The sequence below is a fragment of the Anabrus simplex genome, chromosome 1 (assembly GCF_040414725.1).
Source record: "Anabrus simplex isolate iqAnaSimp1 chromosome 1, ASM4041472v1, whole genome shotgun sequence".
Taxonomy (NCBI): Eukaryota; Metazoa; Arthropoda; class Insecta; order Orthoptera; family Tettigoniidae; genus Anabrus; species Anabrus simplex.
The window spans coordinates 1,547,853,455-1,547,880,696 of NC_090265.1; the positions used below are offsets into that span (position 1 = coordinate 1,547,853,455).

A 27,242-nucleotide genomic window follows, 5' to 3' on the forward strand; every position below is an offset into this window, starting at 1 on the left:
CTTTATATACAGGGGCTACTATAGCAACTCCCCATTCATTTGGTATAGCTCCTTCTCGCAAACGGTAATCAAATAAGTACTTCAGATATTGTACTATATCCCAACTCTTTTCCAAATATCTTATAAATTCCAGCTGCTTTTCTACTTTTCAACTTTTATGTCTTATTGTAAATGTCTTTGTTATCGTAGGTAAATTTCAATACTTAGTTAGCATTAGTCACCTCCTCTATCTGGACATTATCCTTGTAACCAACAATCTTTACATTCTGCTGACTGAATACTTCTGCCTTTTGAAGATCCTCATATACACACTCCCTCTCTTCATTAATGATTCCTGGAATGTCCTTCTTGGAAACTGTTTCTGCCTTAAAATATCTCTACATACCCTTCCATTTTTCACTAAAATTTGTATTACTTTCAATTATGCTTGCTATCATGTTATCCTTAGCTGAATTTTTCGCTACATTCAATTTTCCAGTAAGCTTTTCAGTCTCTCCTTACTTCTGCAACTATTCCTAACTCTATTTCTTTCTAATCTGCACCTCCTTCTTAATCTATTTATTTCCCTGTTATAATATATACAGTCTCATTTAAATCCTCAATTACTCTTCAGTCGAATGTATGTGATACTGTATATTCAAGTTCATACACAAGCTTCCTTATGTGGGATATATATCAAATTACAGCACTTAATTCTATTCCTTTCTTTAAAATACTTCTACAGTTTAACATTAACAATTCTATGTCATCCTTACTTGACTTCATGTTTTTCTATACTGTCATCACCACTGCCTAGCCCATCCTGTTTCCCCTGAATGTACCTCCCTATAACTCTTATACAAACTCCCTAACTTATATGTACCATTGCGATTCAAATGAAGGCCACCTGAGCGTAGATCCCTATATCCTACCCACCCATTAGGATTTAGAAATTTCACTCCCAATTTCCCACATGCTGAATCCATAGTCTCATTTAAATCCCTAATTACCCTCCAATACAATGTATGTAATATAAGCAAGCTCACACACAAGCTAGCTTATGTCAGATTTACTGAAAAGTTCATATTTTCATAAAATATTTGTATTTTGAATAATGTGAATAAAGTAAACTGAAGCTAAACAATACCCATAATCCATTCAAAAGAATTCTTCAATTATCTTTCATGAAAATGATACCATGTATTTTTATTCTCAGTATCAAAAATAATATCTTCGATCTTAACTCTAATACTTACCTCTACAGGCAGCTCCAGGTAAAAGGGTAAGCGTTTAGTCCACTGCACCAGCTTGTACACGATCGAGTCTCCTATCTGACACAACTTCTCCGACAGGTCCGACTTGTGATCGAGTAGCTCGTCCAGATTCTGTGCACAAACACGTCATCACTTCAGAAGCACCACTCCCGTTAAAAACATCAACTGAGCTTAGACTGTGGAATTAACAAATATCAAATACAAGTTTTATAACTACTGAATGGTTTGTACATATGTGACATTGCAGTAGAATATTCTATTTCTCACATGAATTTACACATTTATAGCAATCTTTGGTTTCCTAAAATTTTCTTCCTTGTTATTATACAGCATTCAGTTGAGAATGAATCCAGAGTAAACTGACTCTTAATTAACAACGTAACCACAGTCCTATTATCCGGACAGTAATGATGTACCGTAATACATAATGTATGTCTACCACTTAGTCGCGCTTCCTGATGTGGGGTTGGGGATGAGCTGAGATTATATCGCATGTTTTTATGCCAGATGCACTTCCTGATGCCAACCTCATTGAGGAGCTAATGAATGTGAAATAAATGATCATGAATGAAGTTGGGTGAGGAGGTGGAAGGAATCGCCTGTGGCCAATGAATAGGAACTGTACCAGCATTTGCCTGAAAGTAAAAATGGGAAACCACAGAAAACGATTCTCAGGACAGCCGACAGTAGGATTCGAAAACCACTCGTATCCCGAATGTAGAGCTTGGCTTGTTTTGGCCGCGAGAGGCTACTCAGAATTGTCCAACCAAGAGGCTGTTATGTTGTTGTGTTATCCTATCCACTCCATGCGTTGAGCTACGTGGAAAATTACACTGCGTTAAATATCACTTGCACCAGGCCAAAATATTTTTACTTCATGAAAGTGATCACAACGAAAATAGCTTCCCTTTTAACAAGAGACTGTAAGTCTTTCTCAAAGTTCACCAGGTTCATCTAAAACTTGTGCTGGCCTATTTGAACAATTCTGAATCAGCTCCCTTGGCATGGGTCTATACTGGCTGAAGATACAAATACATTTCACAATCACTGTGAATGAAAAGAGAAGTGATCAGTTTTATAAACCAATTTTTTTGTAACTCTTATTAATAGATCTTAACATTTTAAATATTTGTATACAACAAGCCAAATACAGGGTGGTTGGAAACAACGTGATCCGGATATATGGACGTTCGAGGGTTGGCCACACTGAAAAGTAATTTGAAAAAAAAAAATTATTTTTAGCACCATTGTAATTTTACCAGCTGCTGATGTGACGGTGTTGCTGAATCTGCACGAGGCTTAAACCAACTTGTGAACCATGTTCAGAAATCGACTAATTACTCAGTAGATTCACAATTAAGTATTTAGATTCACAATTACTCAGTGGTAACTATTATTATTACATTCTCTCACCATCATAATGAACATAAGCCTATGTCGTATTAAACTAAATGCAACAGTTGGTTTTACTCTTTAAAGATGTAAGATTATGTTAGCTCACAATGATGGGATATTTATTATTATTATTATTATTATTATTATTATTATTATTATTATTATTATTATTAAACAGAGTCAAAGATAGTATTAGCAGCCATGCCTCATACACAGTATTTCAATCCACAACCTTATACACAGCTGAAAAGTAAAATAAACATGTTAATGTTACCTGATGGTTGGTGAACTGTGATGAAGTAATTTTTGTGTACATACTGCAAGAAGTTTATTCTAAAGGGGTTTTATTACAGTATAAAATAATTCTAATGTATACAGTATATGGACAAAAGTACTAGGCCTAATACAAATGAGGTATTTTCTGTAGTTACAAAACTTCATAGCTGTATTAAAAGGAATGAATGTAATAATGTGCAGAAAGGTACAACAATTAAGTTAATTCTAGACCTAGTTGGTGAATTGAACACAGAGGATGATGACCCCACAGTTAATTTAATAAAGTCACAGTTAAAACTTTTCTTAGTTCCTAAACCCAGAAAGGAGTTGACATTGATTATCTTGTTATTTCTTCAATCTTTCATCTGATTTCTCTTCATGCTTACAAATTTATGGCCGGCACCTTTGTGTAGGGATAGCATGCCGGCCTCTAACCTGGAGGCTCCGGGTTCGAGTCTTGGCCAGGTCAGGGATTTTTACCTGGATCTGAGGGCTGCCTCAGCCTATGGTGATTACAATTGAGAAGCTATCTGAAGGATTTGTTGTGCCGACCACAAGACTCCTCAAAATCTGCGGGCCTTCAGACTGAACAACGATCGCTTGGTAGGCCAAAGCCCTTCGGAGTTGTTGCACCATAGGGCTTTTACGAATGTATGAGAGATGTCAATACTTCAAAAAGAGTATGCTCCAGTCTGAATGGTAGTCCAATATTAGAAAAGAACTCTATATACTTGCTGCCTTTTTAAACTGAAATGTGTTTATAAATTTCTGTTGTGTTTGTTAGCAATTCAGCCTAGAATAAGTTAACACTGTAAAATGCTGTTGTGATTTAAAACTGTGTGCTGTTTATCTTTAATGACAGAGTCACTAAAATATGGTAATAACAACAGTATAATTCAATCTCCTTTAACATGTAAATGTTATTTGTTAGTAAATGAATTATTCCATTGGCATAAAGTATTAAAATCATGTCTGTCTGACCATGCTCTGTGTTTCTTTGGCTTGCCATAGTCTCCTTAGCATGATGTCACTATGCTGTAGTGAGGCCTTATTCTCTAAGTAGTGTTGCACTGAGGCGACAATCATCAGCGGCAAAAGTAAAGGAGAGGATGTTTTGATTTCGCGCATCCTAATGATTCTCACTGATTTGCCATTCGACTTCAAGCGACTACAGTTTCCAGTCGCCTAGCTGTTGCGATTACAACCAATAAAGCCCAAAGGACAATCGCTAAGCGTTGCTGTATTGAATTTGGAAAAGCCATGTTTTTCACATGGTCAGCTATACGTTGCTTGCTCCAGAGTGGGCATGCCAAGGAATCTGTTCGGTTTCGCACCAGATGAAAAAGCAAAAAATGTGAATCCACTCGCACTGCAATGAACATTGTGCATCATGAAAATAAATTGTCATTTATGTAAGCAAATAGAAATAGAAAGAGTTTGATCAAGTTAATAGACATAGGAATCTAGAAAATAGAACATATTTACAGTAATTATTTCTTTGTTTTGTAAAATGTAAACTATAAAACCAAAATGGAAATTTTGTAAGCATTAAAAGTTAAGTTGTATAAGTGTACCTTAAGTATTCATAAAGTATGTAGGATATTGCTCTATTCATTATAAAATTTAGTTTGAAACTCGTACCCAAGAAATTAAATATGCTTATGAAGATAGCAATCAGACGTGCATGTCGCCTATACGGTGTCAACTCGAAAGACCTCCACCAGACCTCTCCAGGGGCCACACGGCATTATTATTATTATTATTATTATTATTATTATTATTTATTACAGCAATGAAGGCTACCCAAATGAGCAAATTTTAGCTTAAGATGTAAAGTTATTTAAACAGAACGTCGACTTGACTAAACAACAAATTAGTACGTACCATACAAATTGATTTAAGTCCCATATTCATAATCAAAGTTCAAGAAAAACTAATATAGGATTTTTTTTATTTTACAATTTTATGGCGACGATGAGATAGGAAATGGCTAGGAGTGGGAAGCAAGCGACCGTGGCCTTAATTAAGGTACAGTTTGGTGTGAAAGTGGGGAAACCACGGAAAACCATCTTCAGGGCTGGCGACAGTGGGGTTCCAACCCACTATCTCCCGAACAGGAATATTTCTAAGGCATTATAATTATATAATAGCAAGGGTACACTCTGGACGTCGGAATGGCAGAATCGTGCTTTCAGCAATTAACACGTCAGTAAATCTACTACACGGATCTCTAATATTTAAGCTTTCTTGGATGTAGGAGACAGATCGTATAATAGTCGCTCCCTCTTTATCATCATATTTTTATTTTTTTATATGAGAGCGTCATATTTGAAAACGATTTCAGATATTTTTGGAAAGAGACAAGTAAACAGAATAACTCCATTCCATGAAGAACAACATCAACAACACTTACCCTCAACGTAGCGATGTCTTGGAATTCATCACAGTCGATGAGTGTTTGGATCATGCTGACGGTGGCCTCTATCGCGAACGTCCGATCCCTCGAAGAACTCACCGCGTTGTCCAACCTCTGTCGCAGGTGGACCACCTGTCAACAAATATACTGAGTGAGGTCGATCTGATTACCTTTGTCGATGTGGTGTCTATGCTAACGTGTATATACATACTGAGGCTCGAAATGGAAAGGAATGGCTGTTCGTGGTCTGTATGTTAGGACTGGTAAAAGCAAAGCAAAGCCATCTCCGTATAGGTTCATGAAGGCCCTCGGAAGAGTAATCCGTAATCTCGACATTTAGTGAGATAGAGTGAACTTTTTATGGCCGGCCGCCATTGCCCCAAGCAATTAACCTAGTACTAATTTTTGATATAGGCTGAGTGAAGCTCACGGCCATGTGCCGCTCCAGAAGTAGAAATCTCGTTTTTTAAATTTCTCGACTTCCTAACGGGGAATCGGACCCACGTTCTTCCGGGTGAACCGAGCACGCCTTTACCACCTCGGTTAGGCAGCCCCATGTTAGGACTGGTGTTAATCCGTTACTTGCTTTAAGTTAAAGTGGGAAACCACAGGTAAAAAAAAAAAAAACAAACATTATTTTAACTTTTCGAGCACAAGGCATATACTGACTGTACTATAGGTATATACGCTTCATGATCAGTGTACAAAATTAGGTACCGGTAGTCGCTTTGGAGACTTTGAACGATATGAAAAAGGGATGTCATTCTTTGAAAATGATGTAATATAATTACCTTCATGTTCCCGATTGAAATTCTCCTATGCTTGCCTTATACAAAATAAGCTTGCAGTTTTAAGTTACTGTTAATATTGTGGTCATATCTATGGACCTCCATTATTACGTGGTCTCCAAATCTCAGGGCCGTGACTTTTCATGTTAAAAATTCCACATGTATTTTAAGATATTCGAACCGCGGCCACCTTGGTGAGAAGCCTGTGACGATGTTCTCAGCTAACATGGCTCTCTTATCGCAAACATAAACACGTACAGTATATTAATCACACACACGTGAGCATATTTCATGTACTCGCAGTAGGCCTATATAGGTTTCTGGAAATAAAGTTGAATTCGACGACGAATCTTTTGCTGTTCATGGATAAGAATGAGAATGTAAGAAGTGGAAGATGACAGCAAATGGCTGAGTGCCAGGGACGCGGAAGAAGGGGGGAATTTATAGCTAAAAGAAAGGTCCGGCCGGTTGGCCTGGGCAGATTGTAGTTCAGGGTCTTCTGTTCCAAGGTAAAACAGGTCCAACTGTCTTAACCACATAGTAAACCGCGTCGTTTCGCATCCAGCAACTGGCATGAGCCATCTTCATTCTCGGTATCACTATTTTACCTTTTGTTTTTCTTCCCTACTTCACTGGCTATGGTCCAGAGGTTCACTCAGCCTACACCAAAAAAGAGTTCCAGATTAATTCCTGGAGGCAAAGGCGGCCGGGCATAGAGCTAACCCCTCTACCCTACCAAGTGCCGAGGTTACAGATGCTGGAAGACTTTACCTTCCACCCCTCCAAGGACCTTCATAGCCTGTACGGAGATGACTTTGCTTTGTTGTACTTCACTGGCAGAACTTTAGCTGCCTACCGCATTTCCATCCGCTTGATTTAGAAAGAGACAGATTATGTTCCTAGTACATGGAGATGGTCGACTGTATATTTTATGCAAATAATGCTAGAATATGTTTCCATTCAGAGCTACGAGGAGTACTGCAAATTAACCCATTAGGCCCATCTCGAGAATGAATCACTGTGTCCCAGTCCTGTCTCCAATGGTGACGTCCACAATATGTCGCCAATGGAAATAAATTCAATGCTCCTCAAGGATGTGATCCATGAAAGCTTGAACAGTAAGACGCTATCACTTCTTGCAAGTAGTGATTACCAGAACACTCCTTATTGTAACAAAGCTCATCATATTTTAGAAGTGAGGCGTCCACGGTGTGTACAATTATTCGGTTCTTTTTTCGGGTTGAACCGTGTTGTTTTCTGCACATTCCGTACAGTTTGCCGGCTTTTCGAATACATTTCAGAATTCTTTGTCAAGGCCACTGAAATACCCCTAATCGATCCGAGGTAATCAGTCTCCCAGGCAGAAACACGGTTCAACCTGGAAAAAGAACTAAATAAAGCCAGTAGATACGGTGACGAGAAAACCTTTGAGACGTCAAGTAGGGAACTCAAACTGATTATCTAGTGCAGTGTAAATAATAATAATAATAATAATAATAATAATAATAATAATAATAATAATAATAATAATAATAATAATAATAATAATAATAATAATAATAATGTGTATTCTCTTCACAGGAATCCTCAAGTAAGACTGAGAAAGAAAAGGACTTATCTTTAAGTATTTCCATAAATGTTTGAGGGTATAGCTATATTTTAAAGTCATTGTACAGCGATGACTAAATGTCCCCCGGACAAAGGTCATAGCAATTTTAAAAAAAGCTGGTTATCTGACACTTTTCCTCCCTCAATCTGCTTTGCACACCATGTAAGATAGCCTACAGATTGTCGTTTTATTTTCAGTTTTCATACGACCATGGATTTGCTCAATTTTGTGTGCTAATGGCTCTGTTATGAGACAAGAGCAAGTGTAGAGATACCGTACAACCGAAGAGGAAATGGGCAGATCATTGGCGATGTGTTGAAATACCCAGCTACCACGTCTACACGAATTGAGATCTGTTACTGCTACTGTACACAAGCCACTCATTTCGACAGAATGCACTTTATGCACATGAAACACCTAAGTGGCCACTTGGTCGTGAAAGGTTTGCTGCAGTACTAACTTACAGCAACAGAATCAGAATAAAATAAATGTTTCGAATATACAACATTGAAGACAATTTTGTGTGTGCACAATAACAACTGACGTTCAGAATGTGTTTGCTTAACTCTGCATGTATTTAAAAACGATGACAGTTCTCAGTATTGTAATACTTTTTCGAACCGCAGTAGTTGTACCAATCCATTGCAATTTAAGACCTTCTATTTTGCCTTGAGAATTTGATTTATAGTGCAGTTCCATCATAGATATACCGTACTTGTTTAGTCTATTATTTTCCTAGAGCAGCCGAAAGGAAGGAGTCGGGTTTGTACCGTCATCTGAAAATGCGTAGCGTTGGTTTCCAGTCAGCTAGTTGGAAATAATTACGGTACTCCTATTATACCTCGTGTCGGGAATCAGTAATGTGACTCGTCAATGGAATAGAATTTACTGATAGAGATATACATTTATAGCTGATTTCGTACGAACTCCTGGAAATAAGGTTTGTCTGAAAAATCCCTTCAGGCAAGCAACTCAATGTTGAAAACATCGTAGAGAAATGAGCTACGAATTTTGTAAATAAAATGTAATAAAGTATGAGAATATATTCTTATTTATTCCTAAAATTTACAATCCTTTTCTTAATCATTGTTATCCGGTAGATTAGATTAGCAGTTTGCCTTTTTCTACCACTACGAGCGTTGATGTGAGTTAATGCATTGTATTACTTAAGCACCACTACGAGCGCTAATGAGAGTCAATGCAGAGTTTCTTAAGCCCTTATAAGTACATTCGGTCTGGACATAAAAAAAAATATAAAAAAACGCTTGAGAGTACTGAACCATAATTAATTAATTAATTAATTTGGCTAGGATTTGAATAAAAAAGAAAACCAGTAAAGAAACAAGCGATTTTAGACTGTTTTTCCAGAACTGCATTTAGGTGGGAAGTGCTTTTAGAAATGTGTTTATTTAGTTTGATAGAGCTATCCGGACCCTTTAGCCCTTCAACTTTCGGCACAATTGAGGAAATTGCTTAATTTTACGTTTTTCGTAGTATGTGGACCCCTACTTTGCTAAGAAATGTTTTCAATATTATAAACAATGTAGGCTACACGGACACTAAAGCAGTCTGACCTGCTAAGAAAGTCCTAACTTTGGCAATCTTTAAGTCTGTTTTAGAGATAAGAAAGATACTTCTCGCCCACCTTTTTTCCGGCGATCTTCAGGAAAGTTGAAAATATGACGCAATTTGTAATACAGTTTGGATTTAACTGGTCGATTTTTGTATTTGCTTTACGTCGCACCGACGGGATAGGAAAGTGTTAGAGTAGGGGAAAAGCGACCGTGGGCTTCGAACCCACTATCTCCCGAATGTAAGATGACAGCTACGTGACTCAAACCGCGCAGCCACTCGCTGGGTACTGGTCGTTTAATCCAGAAACTCGGTCTGAAGATGAAGAGTGAACCTACTGGAATTCATAACGGAAAATAACCTGCTCGGGCCAGTTGGGTTATCTCAGTGGGTTATCTACGAGTAAACTGTGCTGTGGGTACGAACTTGACAGAGAAAGTGATGACAGGAAAGGGAAGGGGAAAGTTGGAAAGTTGCGGCGGGCGGTCCTTGCACGAAGCAGGAGAAAGTTTAACGTATATTTCCGGGAACCCGTAGCAGACCAGTTAGCGAAAGTGAAACCGACCACCATGCATTATGCCAATTGTTTTTCTCTTCGTGCTCTCCCTTCCGTGAGGACTGGGGCAGTACATGGCAGATTCAAGGTATCTGAAATTCTCCATATTTTTTTTTTTCATATCGAGCTCTACAGCTGAAAACATTAACAATCGTACAAGAGGTATTAAAAAAAGCAGTTTGAATGCAGTCCAGAAGGACTTTCCAGCAGCCATCCGGACTTTTTCCTCATAATTACTCCATGATACCTGATTTGTAATTTCCGGGAACATCCTAGAAGTAGATACTCCAAATGTCACTTGATCGTGTTTGTACATGTATAGAGACGTAGGGGCAGAAAACCAGCTAAAGTCGTCAGCAGCAGTTTGTACCTGTAATTATTGGGAATATGACTGGACATGTTCTAGTCCAGATTTGGAGTGAGGGAAAATGAAAAATAAAATGCCACTCAGGATAGTCTCTCTCAGTGTCTGTATTCGAAGCCCATATTTATAATATCGTAAGAGAAGTACCGTCATTGGTCAGGAAGTGGAATTAAATGTCTCGGTGAAATTGGTCGATTCCTTTTCTATGAGAACTCGGGGAGGGTGGGGGAGGGCACGATTTCCTTCCTTACTTCCTTTTTCGTGCATTTCTCTGCGTCAGTGAAGAAAAGGCTAGAAATAGTACACTATCTCACAGCGATGGCACGTGTAGCCAGGGTTTGAAGCACGGTGACATTAAACAAAGGAATGATGGGCTATCACCCACCGACGAGTATGCTTGTCTTCTTCAAAATTCAGTTTTTGTGCATTCTTAGATGGCTGTAGTGGCCAATCTTGGAGCCGCAGATTGCCAGATTCTACCACATTGTTGACATATATTTGGCCTAGTCGGGGCTGGCTGTGTAGTGTAGTTTTTCTTCAGAAGTTCCCGTTCGTTGTTTCCTAGCATTGCGCTTGTCGGTTTCTATTTTCTGACATTGTTGCTCAAAGCGCTGAATTCCTTCCAAGACATTACGGCGCCATACTAATGATCAAGTACAGTAGGTAGCTTCTCAGATGTCAGTTTTAATTTAAACAGAGGAATGCATATGCATGTGAATATGAATGTATTTTGAAGGAAACAATTGAACCATACACTTCTAAAATCAATAGTAAACATCTTGAACGATGAATTTGTCCGATATAAGAAACTGGTTGTATATTTTAAAAAATGTTTAAGTGGCATTCCTGTCTTTATGCGTTCCACCAAATATTGTATTTACGCCAATACCTGATACACAACGCTAAAACAGGCCATTCAAGATACTAAAATCTTTGAGATTTGTGCAAAACGTTTCCAACCATCGAATTTTAGGAATCTGAGTTTAACTAGCCAAGGGTACGAGGTTACTATTGCAACTCTCCATTCATTTGGTATAGATGTTTCATGCAAACAGTAATCAAATAAGTATTTCAGATATGGCACTATATCCCAACCCATAGCCTTTAATATATCCCCAGAAATCTTATCAACCCCAGCTGCCTTTCTAGCTTTCAACTTTTATATCTTTTTATAAATGTCTTGATTATCATAAGTAACTTTCAGTATTTCGCCATTATATGTCGCCTCCTCTATCAGGATATTATCTTTATATCCAACTACCTTTACATATTGCTGACTGAATACTTCTGCCTTCTGTACGTATGTGTTTTCATACGGTAGATTATTTAACCGCTTCGAGATGCACGTTAGTTATGCTCATTATTGTCAGTAATTAGGTTTTTTTCAGTATTTTTTCTTACTAGTGTGCAATTAATATACGTTTACTGGGCGAGTTGGCCGTGCGGTCAGGGGCACGCGGCTGTGAGCTTGCATCCGGGAGATCGTGGGTTCGAATCCCACTGTCGGCAGCCCTGAAGATGGTTTTCCATGGTTTCCCATTTTCACACCAGGTAAATGCTGGGGCTGTGCCTTAATTAAGGCCACGGCCGCTTCCTTCCAACTCCTAAGCCTGTCCTATCCCATCGTCGCTATAAGACCTATCTGTGTCGGTGCGACGTAAAGCAATAATAATAATAATAATATACCTTTTGCAATTTACAATTTAATACACGCTCTCTAATATATTTTAAAGTGAGTAAAATGCTGCGAAAAATTCTCGAATCGGATTTCTTCTTCCTTTTACTTTACACACACTCGGAAAAAAGGCATCAAATCATGAAATCAATAAGTATATTAGTACTCAAGGAGATGTCAAAATTCCATAATGAAACTGTTTAGTAGTACATCAAAATTACATTTTTTGCAAAGAGGAGGTTGATAAAAATCGAGGTCTCGTTAACTTCTACAACATATTTTTAAAACTTTGGGGAGTGAATTCAGCATGACTATGGGGGTGGAGCATACTGTGAGGGACCCTAGATGAGCAGTGTCGTTTCCGGATCGTAATTTCAGTAATGGGAGTGTGACGCGTCGTTGCAATCCATCTTGCAACAATAACATAAGGACTCGGCAAGTTTGAGTCCTCTAGCCTCTCACACTCCAACTCCAAGCACGTAACCTACAAGAGGTGCCCCCGTTAAGCCGAGCAACCCAGCGGAAGGTTCGGGTAACCAATCCCAGCGGGAAGCTGAGTCGGCGAGCCGATCAGTGCGGGAGGATCACCAATCCATCAATGAAGCAGGCGTGATGATTATGCTTCACATCCTTTAAGTCAAAAGACAATGAGGGACATTAAGGTGAAATTCCTACATTCCGGAGGTAAAACAGCCCCACATTCGGATTTCCGGGTGGGCGCTACTTTGCTGTCTCGTGAAAGAGAAACAACCATAGGAAAAACCCAAACCTACCAGCTTTGCACGTACAACTGTCGTTCTTTATTAGGCAATGACAGATTAGAAGAGCTCGAAGATGAACTTGGAAAGATCAACTGGAGCGTAATCGGTCTATATGAAGTACGCCGTAAAGGAGAAGGGTGTTACCTTTTGAATTCTGGTAATTTATTCTATTACTGTGGTGAAACAGAAGGAGGGCTTAATGGAGTAGGATTCCTAATCAATCGACATCTCGTAAACAAGGTCTCTGTATTGGAAGGTACTTCAGGTAGAATTGCGCGATTAGTTCTAAAACTCTCTAAGAGATACGAAATGCACATTGTGCAAGTATATGCGCCCACATCAAGCCATTCAGACGAGGCGTTACAATCCTTTTATGAGAGTCTACATGAAACCTGTGAGAAGGGGAGTGACTGTCACTTTCAGATAGTAATGGGTGACTTCAATGCGAAGGTTGGAACCAGTAAGACTGGAGAAACTGTTATTGGAAACTATGGGATAGACGAGAGAAATGAGAGAGGGGAGAGATTGGTCCAGTTTGCCGAATACACCAACATGCGTATAATGAACACATTCTTTAAGAAACACGCAGGACGTAAATGGATGTGGAGAAGTCCCAATTATGAATTCACCAATGAGATCGATTTTGTTCTCTTTAACATCCCTCAAATCATTAAAGATGTATGTCCTCAACAGATTCAATACTGGCAGTGACCACCGACTAGTAAGGGCTAGAGCCGAATTAAACATTAGGGAACATCGACTTAAAATAGTGCGGGAGAAAAAAAAACAAATAAATCTTAAACATCTAGAAGAAAATAAAAAATCCATCAAGCCCTTCAACAAAGCCTACACGAAATAACTGGTGAAAATCTGGCAAAAATGCTAATGGATACGGCTGAAGTAATTGGAGGGTTGAAAAAGAATAACACTCGGGATAAGAAACTCAGTGACGATACCAGGAACCTACTAAAGAGGAGGAGAGAAATGAAAATTCAGTCTGACTGACAAAATACAGTACTCTGAGCTGTGCAAAACCATAAGAAAGAGAATTAAAGCCGACTTAAAGAAATTCAATGAAGATATTCTAAGAACTTGCTTATCTGAAAAAAAAAAAAAAAAACAAGTTTGAAGTCTGCTAATAGGAAGCTACAGATCGGTAAGAAGCAATTAATTGCATTAGATGGGGACAACGGACGAATTACTGATAGGGAAGAACTTCTTGAGTTCATCAGGAACTTTTATAGCAAGTTGTACGAGAAGGCTGATGATAACCTGTCTTTGCTTTACATATCCAACATTTCCCAAGTCCCGGAAGTTCTCCCATCTGAGATCAGACATGCTATAAACAGTATGAAAAAAGGATCAGTCGCAGGTAGCGATAACCTTTCAGTTAGCGTTCTCAAACTTGCTGGTGATGAAACTTTAAGCCACTTGGCAAAAATATTCACGTCTTGTCTACGCAATGCATTCATTCCTCCATCTTGGAACAGAGCAATGATAATTCTCCTGCACAAAAAAGGGAACATACATGACATCAGAAACTATCGTCCTATTAGCTTGCTTTCTGTCCTTTACAAGGTTTTCGCCAAGGTACTGACAAATAGAATCAGTTCAACGCTTGATTTTGCCCAGCCAATTGAACAAGCAGGTTTCCGCCGAGGTTTTGGAACAGTCGACCACATACTCACCCTTCGTGAAGTTATCAGCAGAAGTAATGAATATCAAATGCCGCTCTGTCTAGCCTTTGTAGCCTTTGACTCGGTGAACCACGCTGCTGTTATGCAAGCCTTAGCCGAACACGACGTCGATGCTGCCTACATAAGAGTACTCCAGCATATCTACGAAACCTCTTCAGCCTTCGTGAACGTCAAGGTGCCAACCACGGATTTTCCCATTCAAAGAGGTGTAAAGCAAGGCGACCCCATATCTCCCAAGCTGTTCTCAGCAGTATTAGAAATGGCCATGTCAAAACTCAACTGGCAAAGTACAGGAATCAAAATCAATGGGAAAAGGCTGAATAATTTAAGTTTGCAGACGACATTACACTTTTGGCCAACGACATCGATGAACTACAAAGTCTAATACGAGATCTTGTCTCAGCCTGTCAAAAAGTGGGACTATCCATGAACCTTTCTAAAACCAAAGTAATGCTCAACAAACGGGCCCCAGCAGGAAAGCTGCATGTGGGAAACTTCACATTACAACAGGTCAATGAGTTTGTCTATCTTGGGCAGCTTGTAAACATGAAAGGGGATTTAAGACCGGAAATCTTCCGACGTATCAAACTAGGATGGCAAGCTTACGGAAGAAATTCTTCAATCTTCAAATCCAACATGCCAACCCACCTGAAGAAGATAGTCTTTGACCAGAGTGTTCTCCCTGTACTGACTTACGGTTGTGAAATCTGGACATTGAGCGAGTTTGTTAAGCAAAAACTCAGAACAACCCAAAGAGCTATGGAACGGTTCATGCTAGGCTTCACGAAGAAAGACAGGAAGAGAGCAGATTACATCAGGTCAGTCACAAAGGTCAGTGACATTTTAGAAAGGGTGTTTACCCTAAAATGACAGTGGGCAGGCCGTGTTGCTCGGAGAACTGATGGTAGGTGGACAAAGTTTGTGCTAGAGTGGAGTCCGAAATATCATCTGAGACCTAGGGGAAGACCACCGGACAGATGGGATAAAGACATCCATAAGATTACTGGGATCAATTGGCAGAACATCGCTCAAGACCGTCCCAGATGGAGAGACCTCATGAAAACCTACCTTGCTTCGGACTTAAAGAGGCCACATCGTAAAAACTATTGAATATGGCTGATCGTGATAGTGATCTTTCCTTTTTCGCTAGCTGTTTAATTTCGCATTTACACACCGATGTTTCTGTGACTCTGAGATAGGAAAGGATTAGGTCTGGGCAGAAAGCAGTCGAAGCCTTTCGTAACATTCCGACATGATGTGAAAATAGGAAAATAGTGAAATCTGTCTTCAGAGCTGTCGATGGTGGTCGTCCTCAGTCAGCGATCTTATCATCTCCGATGAAAGACTTCTTTGAAAGAGTGGCGGATCTTGAGTAAATATTTTATCTAATTACTATGTTGTACATTGATAGAACTTGAACACAGGTGATGCTACTGTTGTTTCATGTAAAGGGACAAAGGCTTCTTGGTCAACGGCTCCGTGTCCTTCGTATGTATTGATAGTTATTGGTTTTACGTCACGCTAACTACTTTTTCGGTTCGCGGAGACGCCGAGATGCCAGAACTATATCCCGCAGAAGTTCTTAGACGTCCTGGTAAATCGACCAATACGAGGCTGGCGTATTTGAGCACCTTCAGTTTATTCTACGGCCAATATTTTATTTGTACAATGATGAGTTTTAAAAATCTTTTTTAAGCAATTTTTGGACATTACTTTTTCTTTGCGTCATATTTTCAAGTTTTTATGTTAGACCTAAAATTTGATATGTTTTAGGGTGTAAGAGAATGCATATGTCCCGAGATTTTTGGGAAACAGAAACCCGAATTCTATTCATAATCTATGACAGTGCTGACCGTGCATCGTGTAGTTGTTTAAGTCTAGTGTTGTGATATGTAACTCAGCATTTCTAAGCAATGTTGAGGAAATATCTCTGGAAATTCTCGTTCACAATAGTCATCGAATTTTGCTTGGTCTATATCCCGAGATAGAAACAACCAACTTTAGCTTCCCTAATATCTTATATAGGGTGTTTTAACGTGCCCAATTAGAACCATATTTTCTATACTATAAGTCTGTTTGTACACACACTATGTTGGGAATGTACTATAACTCATATTGCTTGCGGGACGCGGCCTGGTACTTTCAGCGGATACATTGTTATTATTTTCAAAATGGACAGAAATATAATAAAGTTCGTAAAAAGAATAAAAAGGGGGAGGGGCATTGTAGGTTTGGAGAGCAATATTCTCTTCAGAGGGAACATAGAACTGGATTCTTACCTAAAATCAAGATAACATGCTCTTCCCGATGCCATCTGCATTGATCAAAATTAAAATAGAGCTGCTTACCTCGCTGGGATTGGTGAGCGCCGTCTTGAGGATCGTGCCGTTCACTAGGTGCGAGGGGATGCCATGCTCGGCTGCCATCATCCCCTTCTGTTTGTCCGCTTGCCCTTTCGCCTGCCCGTTTTTTTGGTTCTTCTTGTGCTTCTTATATTTTACCTTATAAGTATAATAAGACACCATGGTGATAGACAGTCTTAGTAATATAGAACGTACAACGTATTCTCTTGTTAAAAAGGGAACAGTGCAACACCTGCAGGAAAAGTCGAGTGAACATGCTTTAAACGGATGCAAGTGAATTTAGAATAACCACCGAGGTAGTTAGAACATCTCGGATGGTGTTGTGTATCCTCGTATTTATTTGCGACTGTTATTTGGTGAAGTGGTGAATGGGGTCAGGGTGCGGGAACGCCTTAAAATTTCAAAAAATCTCTGAACGAGATATTTTTATGGGTTACGAGGAACATACAATAGAGCCCGATTAATTCGTCTATATCGTATAATGTTGACCATATGGACGTGAAAAGGGATAACAGGGTTTGATTTACCCACAATAAGCCACTCTATCGCGTATTGTTCCAGAGTTTTGAATAAATACCGTACATCAGTTAGAATGTGTTCGAGTTGTACTTTTCAACCTCAGTGAACTTTCAGCGGATATATTTCGAACCAATAGTATTTCAGGGATAGAGCTACATTTGTCGCTTATATGCGTGCAGTCTAGTTTTAGTACACTAGACTCTGACAAGGTATAAACGATAATGTTGTTTTACTTTAATGACCCTTTGGTCACTATCGGATGTAAGAGACTCTAGAATACCATAATTTTGTCCTAGAAAGGGATTTAATGCATCAGTAAATCTATTACAAAACTGTGCCGTGAAGATGGCCGTAAAAAATCAATACGAAATGTTGGGATCTTTCTGTAAGCATCTTCACCCAAGGGTTGAAAGTTTTGTTAGAGAAGTCCAGATTCATCCCTGTGATAATAATGTCAGGCACAATAGGCATAAATCAGAGAGAGAGAGAGAGAGAGAGAGAGATTGAAGATTCTGACTCCAATTTCGTACTTAGCAGCTTTTTTGACGCCAGCAGCAATGATTTTTTGTCATATTTGCAAAATTAAGAAAGCATATTTAAGTATCGGTAGACAAAACATCACTTCTTCTTCGCATTAACATACTATTGTTATCTGCGTTAATGTTTCACTAAAGCAATGAATCAGCATTTGTTACTTTTCAGTCTTCTTTGGCAAATGAATGGCAAATGGCAATACCGAGACAATTTAATCTATAACCGTTTTATCTTCAGGCAGTGAAGGGAATATAAAGAAAACTTCGTCTACCACATGTATTTGCTTTATTTAACTCAGTCAATACATTCACTTTTACATACACTAGATCTGAACAATGTACCTAAAATTGATAGCAGATTAAAACTTACTGAACGCAATAACAATATATTATTAGCGATCAAAAGCCAGTGATCTCTTTGGATGCTACTAGAAAATTATCTCTATCTAAACGGGCATTAGATCACGATCACACTACCATTACCAATGTTACATTGACAGTCTCATCAAGACAAACTTTTAGTAATCAGAAATCTCACCTTTAAGAATATTTCTGTACGTTACATTACCCGGTTTACCGTAAGAAATAGACCGTATTGTGATATTTCTTTTAATGGATGCATCCATGACTATGTTTAGACTAAACGCGAGAATAATTCAAAGTTTTCATTTCTCGCTGCCTGTAACATTGATATAAATAATATTATGATATCATATTATGATCATTGCCAAAGGAAGAGAAAAATACGAAATGCTTCTACACACAATCTGAAACAAAGTGGTACAAATGGGTGACACATTATACTTTAGCATTTCATCCCAGGAATTAGTTTCAGTTTCCACAAGCACGGGGTAAACATACTGTTAAAAATTTGGAGCCCTAAAATGTAAATCGTTTCGTCATAAGAAGACTCGCAGAAGGAATAAAGAAGTCATACGATCTTAGATATGTAGGTAACTTCACGTGGTGCTACAAGCTCCACACTTCATAATTTCAAAAATTCTTACAGCGAAACAAGAAAAAGTCAAGCGTTAAATTAAAAAAAAAAAGGGGGAATCAAACTTAGCCTCATAAGCCCCAAAGGAGGGACACCATGTAAGAAGACTGAGGATAGAATATTTTATCTTATGCAACATACTCACGAGAGAATAAAGCAGTGGGTATTACTTGAATTAGGTCAGAAAATGAAGGAATAACTATTATACGTTGTTAGCTTAAGTTGTCGGATTTAAAAAAAATTAAAACATAGGTAGCACCCGCGTTTCACCCTTTGAGTATATCGCAGAATATTTAATATCGAGAGTGCGCGTGAAAGATAATTAATTAATTACATTTGTTGAGTTTGTCTGGTATTTCTCATTGACTTAACGTCATTCATAAACTTAATAGTTCTAGGGTCGAAAATAACTTTGCATAGGTAGCTGAATACTTGGCTGCCGGAGGTACGTGTGCCACTTTACGACTAGCAGTTTACGTTGGTTGAGAAGATGAACTAGAGTTGTACGAGTACTGAGGAGTAGCTTCACACAGTGACACAAGCAATCTATATTAGAACTAGCGTTGGAATGAGACGATCTTGGGGAAACATGCATAAAATGGAATGAAAAAGAATATGAATCTACCTGCTGAAACCTTAACTCTGAGACAGTTGGTACAGAGCATACAGCATTAAATGTTAACATCAAATAATTCTGGTGAATTTCAAATACACATGGTTTCATTGCATCGAAATTTTGAAAATACACGGATCTCTTGTGTGTTCATAAGGTCAGGTCTAACTTTTTCCATTCCCTGTAAGTGTTGCATTGTTTTATAAATTATATCAAGTAAATTATTTAAAGAACACTAATACTACTTATAATACTAAGATATAGGGTAATTGGATATAAAGATCAATTTGGCGCCAATGTATCGCTAGAAGCCGCTCAACACGTCGTTTATCCTCCAAAGATAGCCAGTATCCAAATATTTGATAGGAGAATTTAATTTCATGTTCTTTGACTCACTTAATAGTAGTCTGCCATTAATTTTGCAATTATTTGTAATTTATCCAGACGAGTTGAGCAACCCTTAATTTACAACTATACAGTACATTTCCGTAACAGAGAGGTGAGACCATCCAAAAGAATAATGTAATTTAAAGCCAATCCTCATTTTTTGCCAGATGTAGTTCAGAGAAACTGCTTCATGGAGCTACATTCTTGATTCTGTGAGGCTCGTTACAGAAATATTCACAATAGCAAAAAGATCCCGGCCAGGTCAGTGTTTTTTACCTGGACCTGCGAGTAGGTTCAAGGCCTACTCAGTCTACGTGATTACAATTGAGGAGCTATCTGACTGTGGGGGGGGGGGCGTAAATAAATCATACATCATTTTATTTCGGTACTGTGGAGGGTCTGCGAGACAGCCCTGAGTAGTGTCTCTTAGTATGAAGCCTATGGATTCGATTCTCAACATTCCAAATATTTTATTGTCAGAGGGTTGAAGCAGGTTTATTCAGCCACGAGAAATCAACTGTGACGCTGCCTCTTATGTAACACAGAAAACTCCTTTATGACAGCTAAACAATATGACTACACTGATTGATAACGCGATATTGCAGGCCACCACGGTAAGGTTGTAATTAAGTTACAGTAAGTAAATTTACTACCAGCAGTTTAACAAAATCGTTATTGTTATGCCAAGGCTTTCGCTAGCTTTACTGAAAGTGTATTCATAGGTTATATAAATACTACCTCTACAAAAATGCTGTATCGGGGGTACCTATCCCTACCCTAGGCCAAACTTTCCACACAACCTGATATGCCTAGGAACTTCGAGAGTATAGCAAAGAAGAACAATAACTAGGAATTTAAAATACAAGAGCAAAGGACTGATGATCAGTGTGTCCATTGCTCGTAAAATGAATCACCAACAACTTAGATTCAGAGAACGTATATTCTTATATTTGAAAAAACAAGTCAAACAGAAATGCCTGTGTAGTTTAGATAAACTTACTGGTACACTAAGTTACACGTCGTAAAAAGCAAGATATCAAATTATAAACAATATCCTCTCGATTGACTAAAAAGTTTCGATCTATCGGCTGATAATGTGTCCCGAACGGTTATCCGAGAGTATCAAAGAGAATTTAAAAACAATACAAAATTCAGATATTACAATCCTTCTAGAGTAAAATAGTTTCTTCAAACAGTTTCTCTTACTACCAAAGGCCCAATATAACTCAGCTATATATACAATGGAAATCAATACTCAGAAAGTTATGTTCCAAGTTGAGATAAAAAAAAGATTGATTCCTCCGAGACTCGAATCCAAGACCTCTCGAGACGATAACTCAGAGTAACCACACGATCAGCTCAGAATAACTTCTACAGTGACGATGCAGAATCAACTATCATCTTTATGCATTTCTTCGCATGGGGCGATCTGATTTTTCAACGATCTGTCCGTTGTAAATTCGAATGATTGTTAAAGACAGCAAGAGAGCAGGGTTGTCTGGTTATTATATACTTCTTATACAATTCATTCGACTGATCTAAAATTCCAGCATAACTTGACACAGTATCTGATAAAGTACTGCAGTATATTCAGAGGGAACAGCCTCATGAACGTGTATATGCGTCATTATAAGCTCGGACATCAAAAGAGATGATTCATTATTACATTAGTCTTGTATTTCAAACAGTTAAGTATTTCCGAAACTTGTAAATTGTCCACTTATTCGTAGGCAGTAAGAAACTCTATGGATAATAGCAAACTTTCAAATAGCCTAATGTGAATGTACAATTCACGATTTGAAACCTGCTGAAATGGGATTTCCGTAGACAACGTGTATAAACTACAATATTTACGCGTCTCAAGGTGAGGCCTAAAATAGGTTCTGTAAATCATTTCGTTATAACAGTGCATTAAGAATGTATTAATTTAAAATAATTCACCGTTCTTCTATACAACTTACTAATATTATAGCTTTTAGAAGTCTAAACTGGTGGAGAAATAGAGGATGTTCGAACCCTTCTTGTTGTGCCGGTAATATATTTTTATAAAGAAGACAGCTTGCATCACGATTTAAGGCTACATCGAGCTGACAGTTCTCTTACGGTCATCACTGCTACGTGCTCTGAGCTGGGATCATGATTACTGTGCTCGTTTGTCTCTCAATGACGTGAACAGAGAGCTCCCAAGAGGTACCGAATTCGAATATTAGTGGAGAGTAAAACAATGCTCTGCAATTTTTCATTAAATAAACTACATAACTTTGCAAAGTATTACGAACACTGCTGAGCTGAAAAAGAGTTCAACACTCATATATTCGGTATATCACGACGTGTGGGTGTCTTACCTACAGGCTAAACATTTGATTTCATCTTTGCATGGGAATTTTAAAAGGCGACAAAACCCTATGTTCAGTACTTTCTTTCTTTGAAACATGCCAATAAGGTAACATATATCTGAACAAAATAAGTCTATTTTTAGGGCAAATATATTGGCAAGTTTAATCGTTTATTAACAAACGAAGAATCATACAACGATGGAACTATTTAAGTTTACCTGTCTGATGAGGTATACCGAATATAAGAGCAAATTTCCGTTGGACAAGGTCTCACACATTTCTAACATTATTAATTTAACAAATTATGAATGAAAAATTAACGATGAGTTACGATAAAGTATTCCAAGTTTAAAAAGGTATTTAGGGTCTTATTTTTCAGTTTAACACAGTTTCTTTCAGCACAGACTCAATATCAAGAAATAACATAAATTCTTACGTCATACATTTATGGCATTACCATATTTAGCATGGTTTAACTAATAATGTACCGTATATTTTACTAATACTAAAGATACAGCAAAGCCTCAATGATGGCCTCCTTGTTGCACACATTAGAAACGAGGTGCACATTAAGTACGAGTTAAACAACAAAAACTAGATCGGTGCAGAGAAATCAAATGTTTAATTTGCCATTATTCCCGAGCACTTAAAGGAGAAAAATTGGTTAGTCCTAGATCCCGACCCAAACCCAGATAATGGACTTTTTAAGACGGGTATTACTTCAATATTCTCTCTCGATATTTCTACTTGTCAGTTTACAGTTCTAGATTTCGTTAAATAAAGTGCGAGCAAATGACTATGATATAATCAGTTAACGAAAACGAACATCGGAGAGCTTGATTCCGATAACCTAAGCCAAATGAATGGAATGAAGCAAATCGATGTCGTTCGACCTCTCGCGCGAATGACTTCAACCTTAGTAGTACTGTATAACGATTAGCGCTATTAGCTGCTGTCCTCGAAGGCAACTCAACTCCATTGGGGGTGTTAAGAGCTGCACCACCTCTGGACTTTTTTATTATTACTTCAAGAAGTGCGCGAAAATTTCCACAGGCGTATATTATACCCGCTGGGCAGTGGGAAGTTCTAAAAGAAACTGACGGAGGCCACGCATATTCGTTTCTTTTTCTTCCTGGCCTTTTCCCAATCAGGATAATGCTCGAAGAAATCTTCAGCTTCTTATGGACAATATTACCTAATTAATGAAACGCTGTTATTAAGTTCCCGAGATATACAATAGTAGGATTCTTTTACTCATAGTGACTTATGGAAAGTCTTAACTGTAAACATTGCATACGTAGGAATTTCAGTCAAAATCGGTCTCATTCTTTCATACGAAGTACCTACATCGTTTCCTTGGGATAACATAATACTGACCGAGCGAGGTGGCCACGCGGTTAGCGCCGCGCAGCTGTGAGCTTACATTCGGGAGACAGTGGGTTCGAACTCCACTGTAGGCAGCCCTGAAGATGGTTTTCCATGGGTTTCACACCAGGCAAATGCTGGGGCTGTACCTTAATTAAGGCCACGACCGATTCTTTCCCACTCCTCGCCCTTTCCTGTCCCATTGTTACCGCAAGACCTATCTATGTCCGTGCGACGTAAAGCAAAATAGTAAAAAATAACATTAAAACGACCGAAAAACATATAATGAACTGCCGAAAATGCAGTTGTCTAGTTGGCCTAGTATATATACATAATAGACAACATCCTGTTAACAACAATGACGGAAGCAAGCACCTACTTTTAAGAACAGAAGTGTTTTAAATCGTATTTCAAACACCCAATAAGAACGGAACGTTATTATAGTCAGACAGAAGAATATACAGCATGCTAATATTCACAATGGATGCAGAGGCTTTACTGTATCATAATAATCATGAAGCATATAGTATAAGTACTGAATCTTACATTAACTATTGTAAATGTGTTATACACGTGTGTAGGAAACTGAAGTCACAGTAAGTTATGTACATTGAAGAGAGAAAGAGAGAAGGGGAGACATTATGCCAAATTATTAGACTATGAAACTACAGGGTTCAGTTCAAAGAGCTCTTGCTACCTATACCTTATATAAGTTATACACCGCTCCAGAATTCCGACCTCCTGGCATCCGGTCCTCTCGAACAGCTGACAAGGGAACAAAAGAGCAAGAGTCAGGGCATGTTGCCATGTCAATAGAAGAAAAGAAAGGCATACCGACAGCACAACAAGATAGGAAACACCAAAACCCTTCTGTCGGCAACATATTGAAAAATAATTCCTCGTAAGATTAGCGTGTTGAAGGATATAACCTTTTCCAAAACAAATCCCATAAACACACAGATCTAATAAGAGCATGAAGTTAGTCAGCCAACTTGTCTTAAATAATATTGGTTCTTTTAATATTCTGTATTATGATAGGGGATTACAACAATCAGAATATTGAAAATGCAGATATTCCTTCAACCAGGCCCCAAGTAATGACAGCATATTCACCAAGAAATATTTAAATAACTGAGTTTTACAACTGTGTTTGTTGTGAGAGAGTAAGAATAAATTACACCCTAGCACTTCAAACTGTACACGAATTTTAGCATAGAGCACAGCCGATGGCGGCAAAATAGATCCATATTATTTAGTACACAACATAATTTCAATAATGAAAAACATATTGCAAAAGGACATAAATAACTGAAAGAACCAGCTCTCACAACAAAACTAAACACACTATACACGTTAGAAGTGAATCAATATAAAATGACTGATACAATATTAACAGTTTGTACAGAGATACTAACCTTGCAGAACCATGCCCTGCTCTATGCACTTCTTGAAGCGACAATACTGACACCGGTTTCTTTGGGCTTTCGTGATCTCGCAGTTACCGTCTGCAACGCACGTGTATACCCGTCGATTCTGTACAGTTCGCTTGAAGAAGCCTTTACACCTGCGATACAAACAAAATAATATGAGAAAAATGTCAGAGTACCTGGGCCTGACTTATACTAAACTAGTACTACAATATAATCAAAGGCGACTGCTCGTAATGAGAATGGAGAGCTATGGCACTAGAATAGTGTAGGGACTACATATTTCAGCTGAGGTTTCGTAAGCGCATATATTGCTAAGAGATGGCCTATGTCCTCAGTAGTGTAGCAATGTAAACACATCTGCGTGCAGCCCTCTTAGCCCCATTTGGACCAGCCGCCCCTGACAATAATTGAAACGGTATGAATAATGTGATGGAAATAGTACGTTTATCTAAGACGGTGGTAGAGTGTCGGTCTCTGGATCTTCCCAAAGGAATGAAAGTGCACCACTCAATTTGCCTAACTTACCACTGCCGTGGTTGTGGGTAAAACATGCATAGCTCTATTTAAAAAATGAAGTTAGTCTCGATATCTCCGTTATTAATAATCCCATTGAAAAGGGAAGCGTGTTGTTTCATTGAGCCCTTTAAAGTCATTTAAGAATATGAGACCGAGGGAATTGGCTTGGCGGTTCGGATCACATAGCTGTGAACTTGTATTCAGGAAATGGCGGGCTCGAACTCGACCGTTGGCAGTCCTAAAAATGGTTTTCCATCGTTTCCCGTTTGCCTTCCAGGCGTTTTAATTAAGGCCACGGTCATTACCTTCCCAATCCTCATCCTTTCCCATCCTTGTGTCGTCGAAAACCACCACCACAATAATAATAATAATAATAATAATAATAATAATAATAATAATAATAATAATAATAATAATAATAATAATACTATATTCAACAGACCTGGAGATATGTGGGGAGAAAGTTCTTATTGACTCACCCTGTATCAGCATTATTTTGCCGTGACCTTGCTCTCCAAAATCTCACAGAAGGGGAACTGACCGAAGCATTCCCTGTGGTGGCTGACCATGGGCAGAGATGTCATTGTAGGTTCTTTACATAAAAAGGATGACTGTTGGAGGAATCAAGCTGAAATTCTGGAATCTGTGTATGACGCACTGAACGACCACTACTCAGCAATTCATCACGGAATGGAATCCAAAAGGTTTTGTCCCCTCCCCTCCTTTTCGCTTCAAATGAAGCGTGAGTAAATAAACAAAGTGGGAAGCGAGGAAGAAGTTGAGCGCAGTAGTGAGAGTGGGCAGCCTTGAGCGCGTCAAGGTCAACACTAACATGACGTCACTGTAGCAGTGTGTCAGCCGGTAACTGTACAACAGAGTGAGCCAGCCTTCCGGAACATCCCGGCACGGCTCGCGGTCCCGTTATTCCGCGGCGCGCGGTGATGTTCTCCCTGTGGAGAGCTGCCGGATCCCAAATGTCTGGGAGGGAGGAACGAAGGACACTATTAGATCCTTCGAAATTTTAAATGAACTCTTGGTCCCGACCGCGGGCCTTTTACTCTACCTATTTAACCTGACAGAAGCTATGCATTCTGATTCGGAGAGGTCGGAAAAGCCTTATCCCATCACTCTTTAGCCAAAAGAGCGGGCGAGATGGCCGTGCGGTTAGTGCGCGCAGTTGTGAGTTTGCATCCGGGAGGTAGTGGGATCGAGCCCCACTGTCGGCAGCCCTGAATATGATTTCCCGTGGTTTCCTATTTCCACACCAGGCAAATGCTGGGGCTGTACCTTAATTAAGGCCATGGCCGCTTCCTTCCCACTCCTAGGCCTTTCCTATCCCATCGTCGCCATAAGACCTATTTGTATTGGTGCGACGTAAAGCAAGTCGTAAAAAAATGGAAAAAAGCCAAAATCGGGTACTTTGACAAGAGACCGATATCTAACCATCTGAAGATTACAGATTAGATGAAATACGTAGTCTCACGCCCGGCTATATTGGCAAACCATCATACGTTTTTGTGTACTACAAGCGAGTCTGAAATATCCGGCCGAGTCTGTTTATGATCGGTCCTTTCTGTCTGTGTGAAATGTGTCCCTTCTGGTTTACCTTGTTTTGCCGTAGAATCGTACGGCCACTTCCACCACTACAAACAACAACAACAACAAAAATCTCAGTCATACGGCATGGTGTTTTAATTAATTAATATAATAATGTTCGTTAGCACAATGAGATATTTCAAAATGTACAATATTTAAACCGTTTAGAACAAGAATAGATTCCCCCGCTTACAGCATGAATCTTACAGTTATGACTATGAGTTG

General features: G+C 38.8%; 1 protein-coding gene across 1 annotated transcript in view; it reads right to left on the minus strand.

Annotated features, from left to right (window-relative positions):
* Window positions 1-27,242, minus strand: part of Hr4 (Hormone receptor 4) — a 94,971-nt gene that overhangs the window by 19,452 nt on the left and 48,277 nt on the right. The window contains exons 7-11 of the mRNA XM_068229130.1: window positions 24,891-25,039; window positions 24,179-24,240; window positions 16,711-16,863; window positions 5,338-5,472; window positions 1,236-1,364 (exon numbers count right to left, since the gene is read on the minus strand). Coding sequence (XP_068085231.1) covers window positions 1,236-1,364; window positions 5,338-5,472; window positions 16,711-16,863; window positions 24,179-24,240; window positions 24,891-25,039 — 628 coding nt within the window. The remainder of the gene's footprint in view (window positions 1-1,235; window positions 1,365-5,337; window positions 5,473-16,710; window positions 16,864-24,178; window positions 24,241-24,890; window positions 25,040-27,242) is intronic.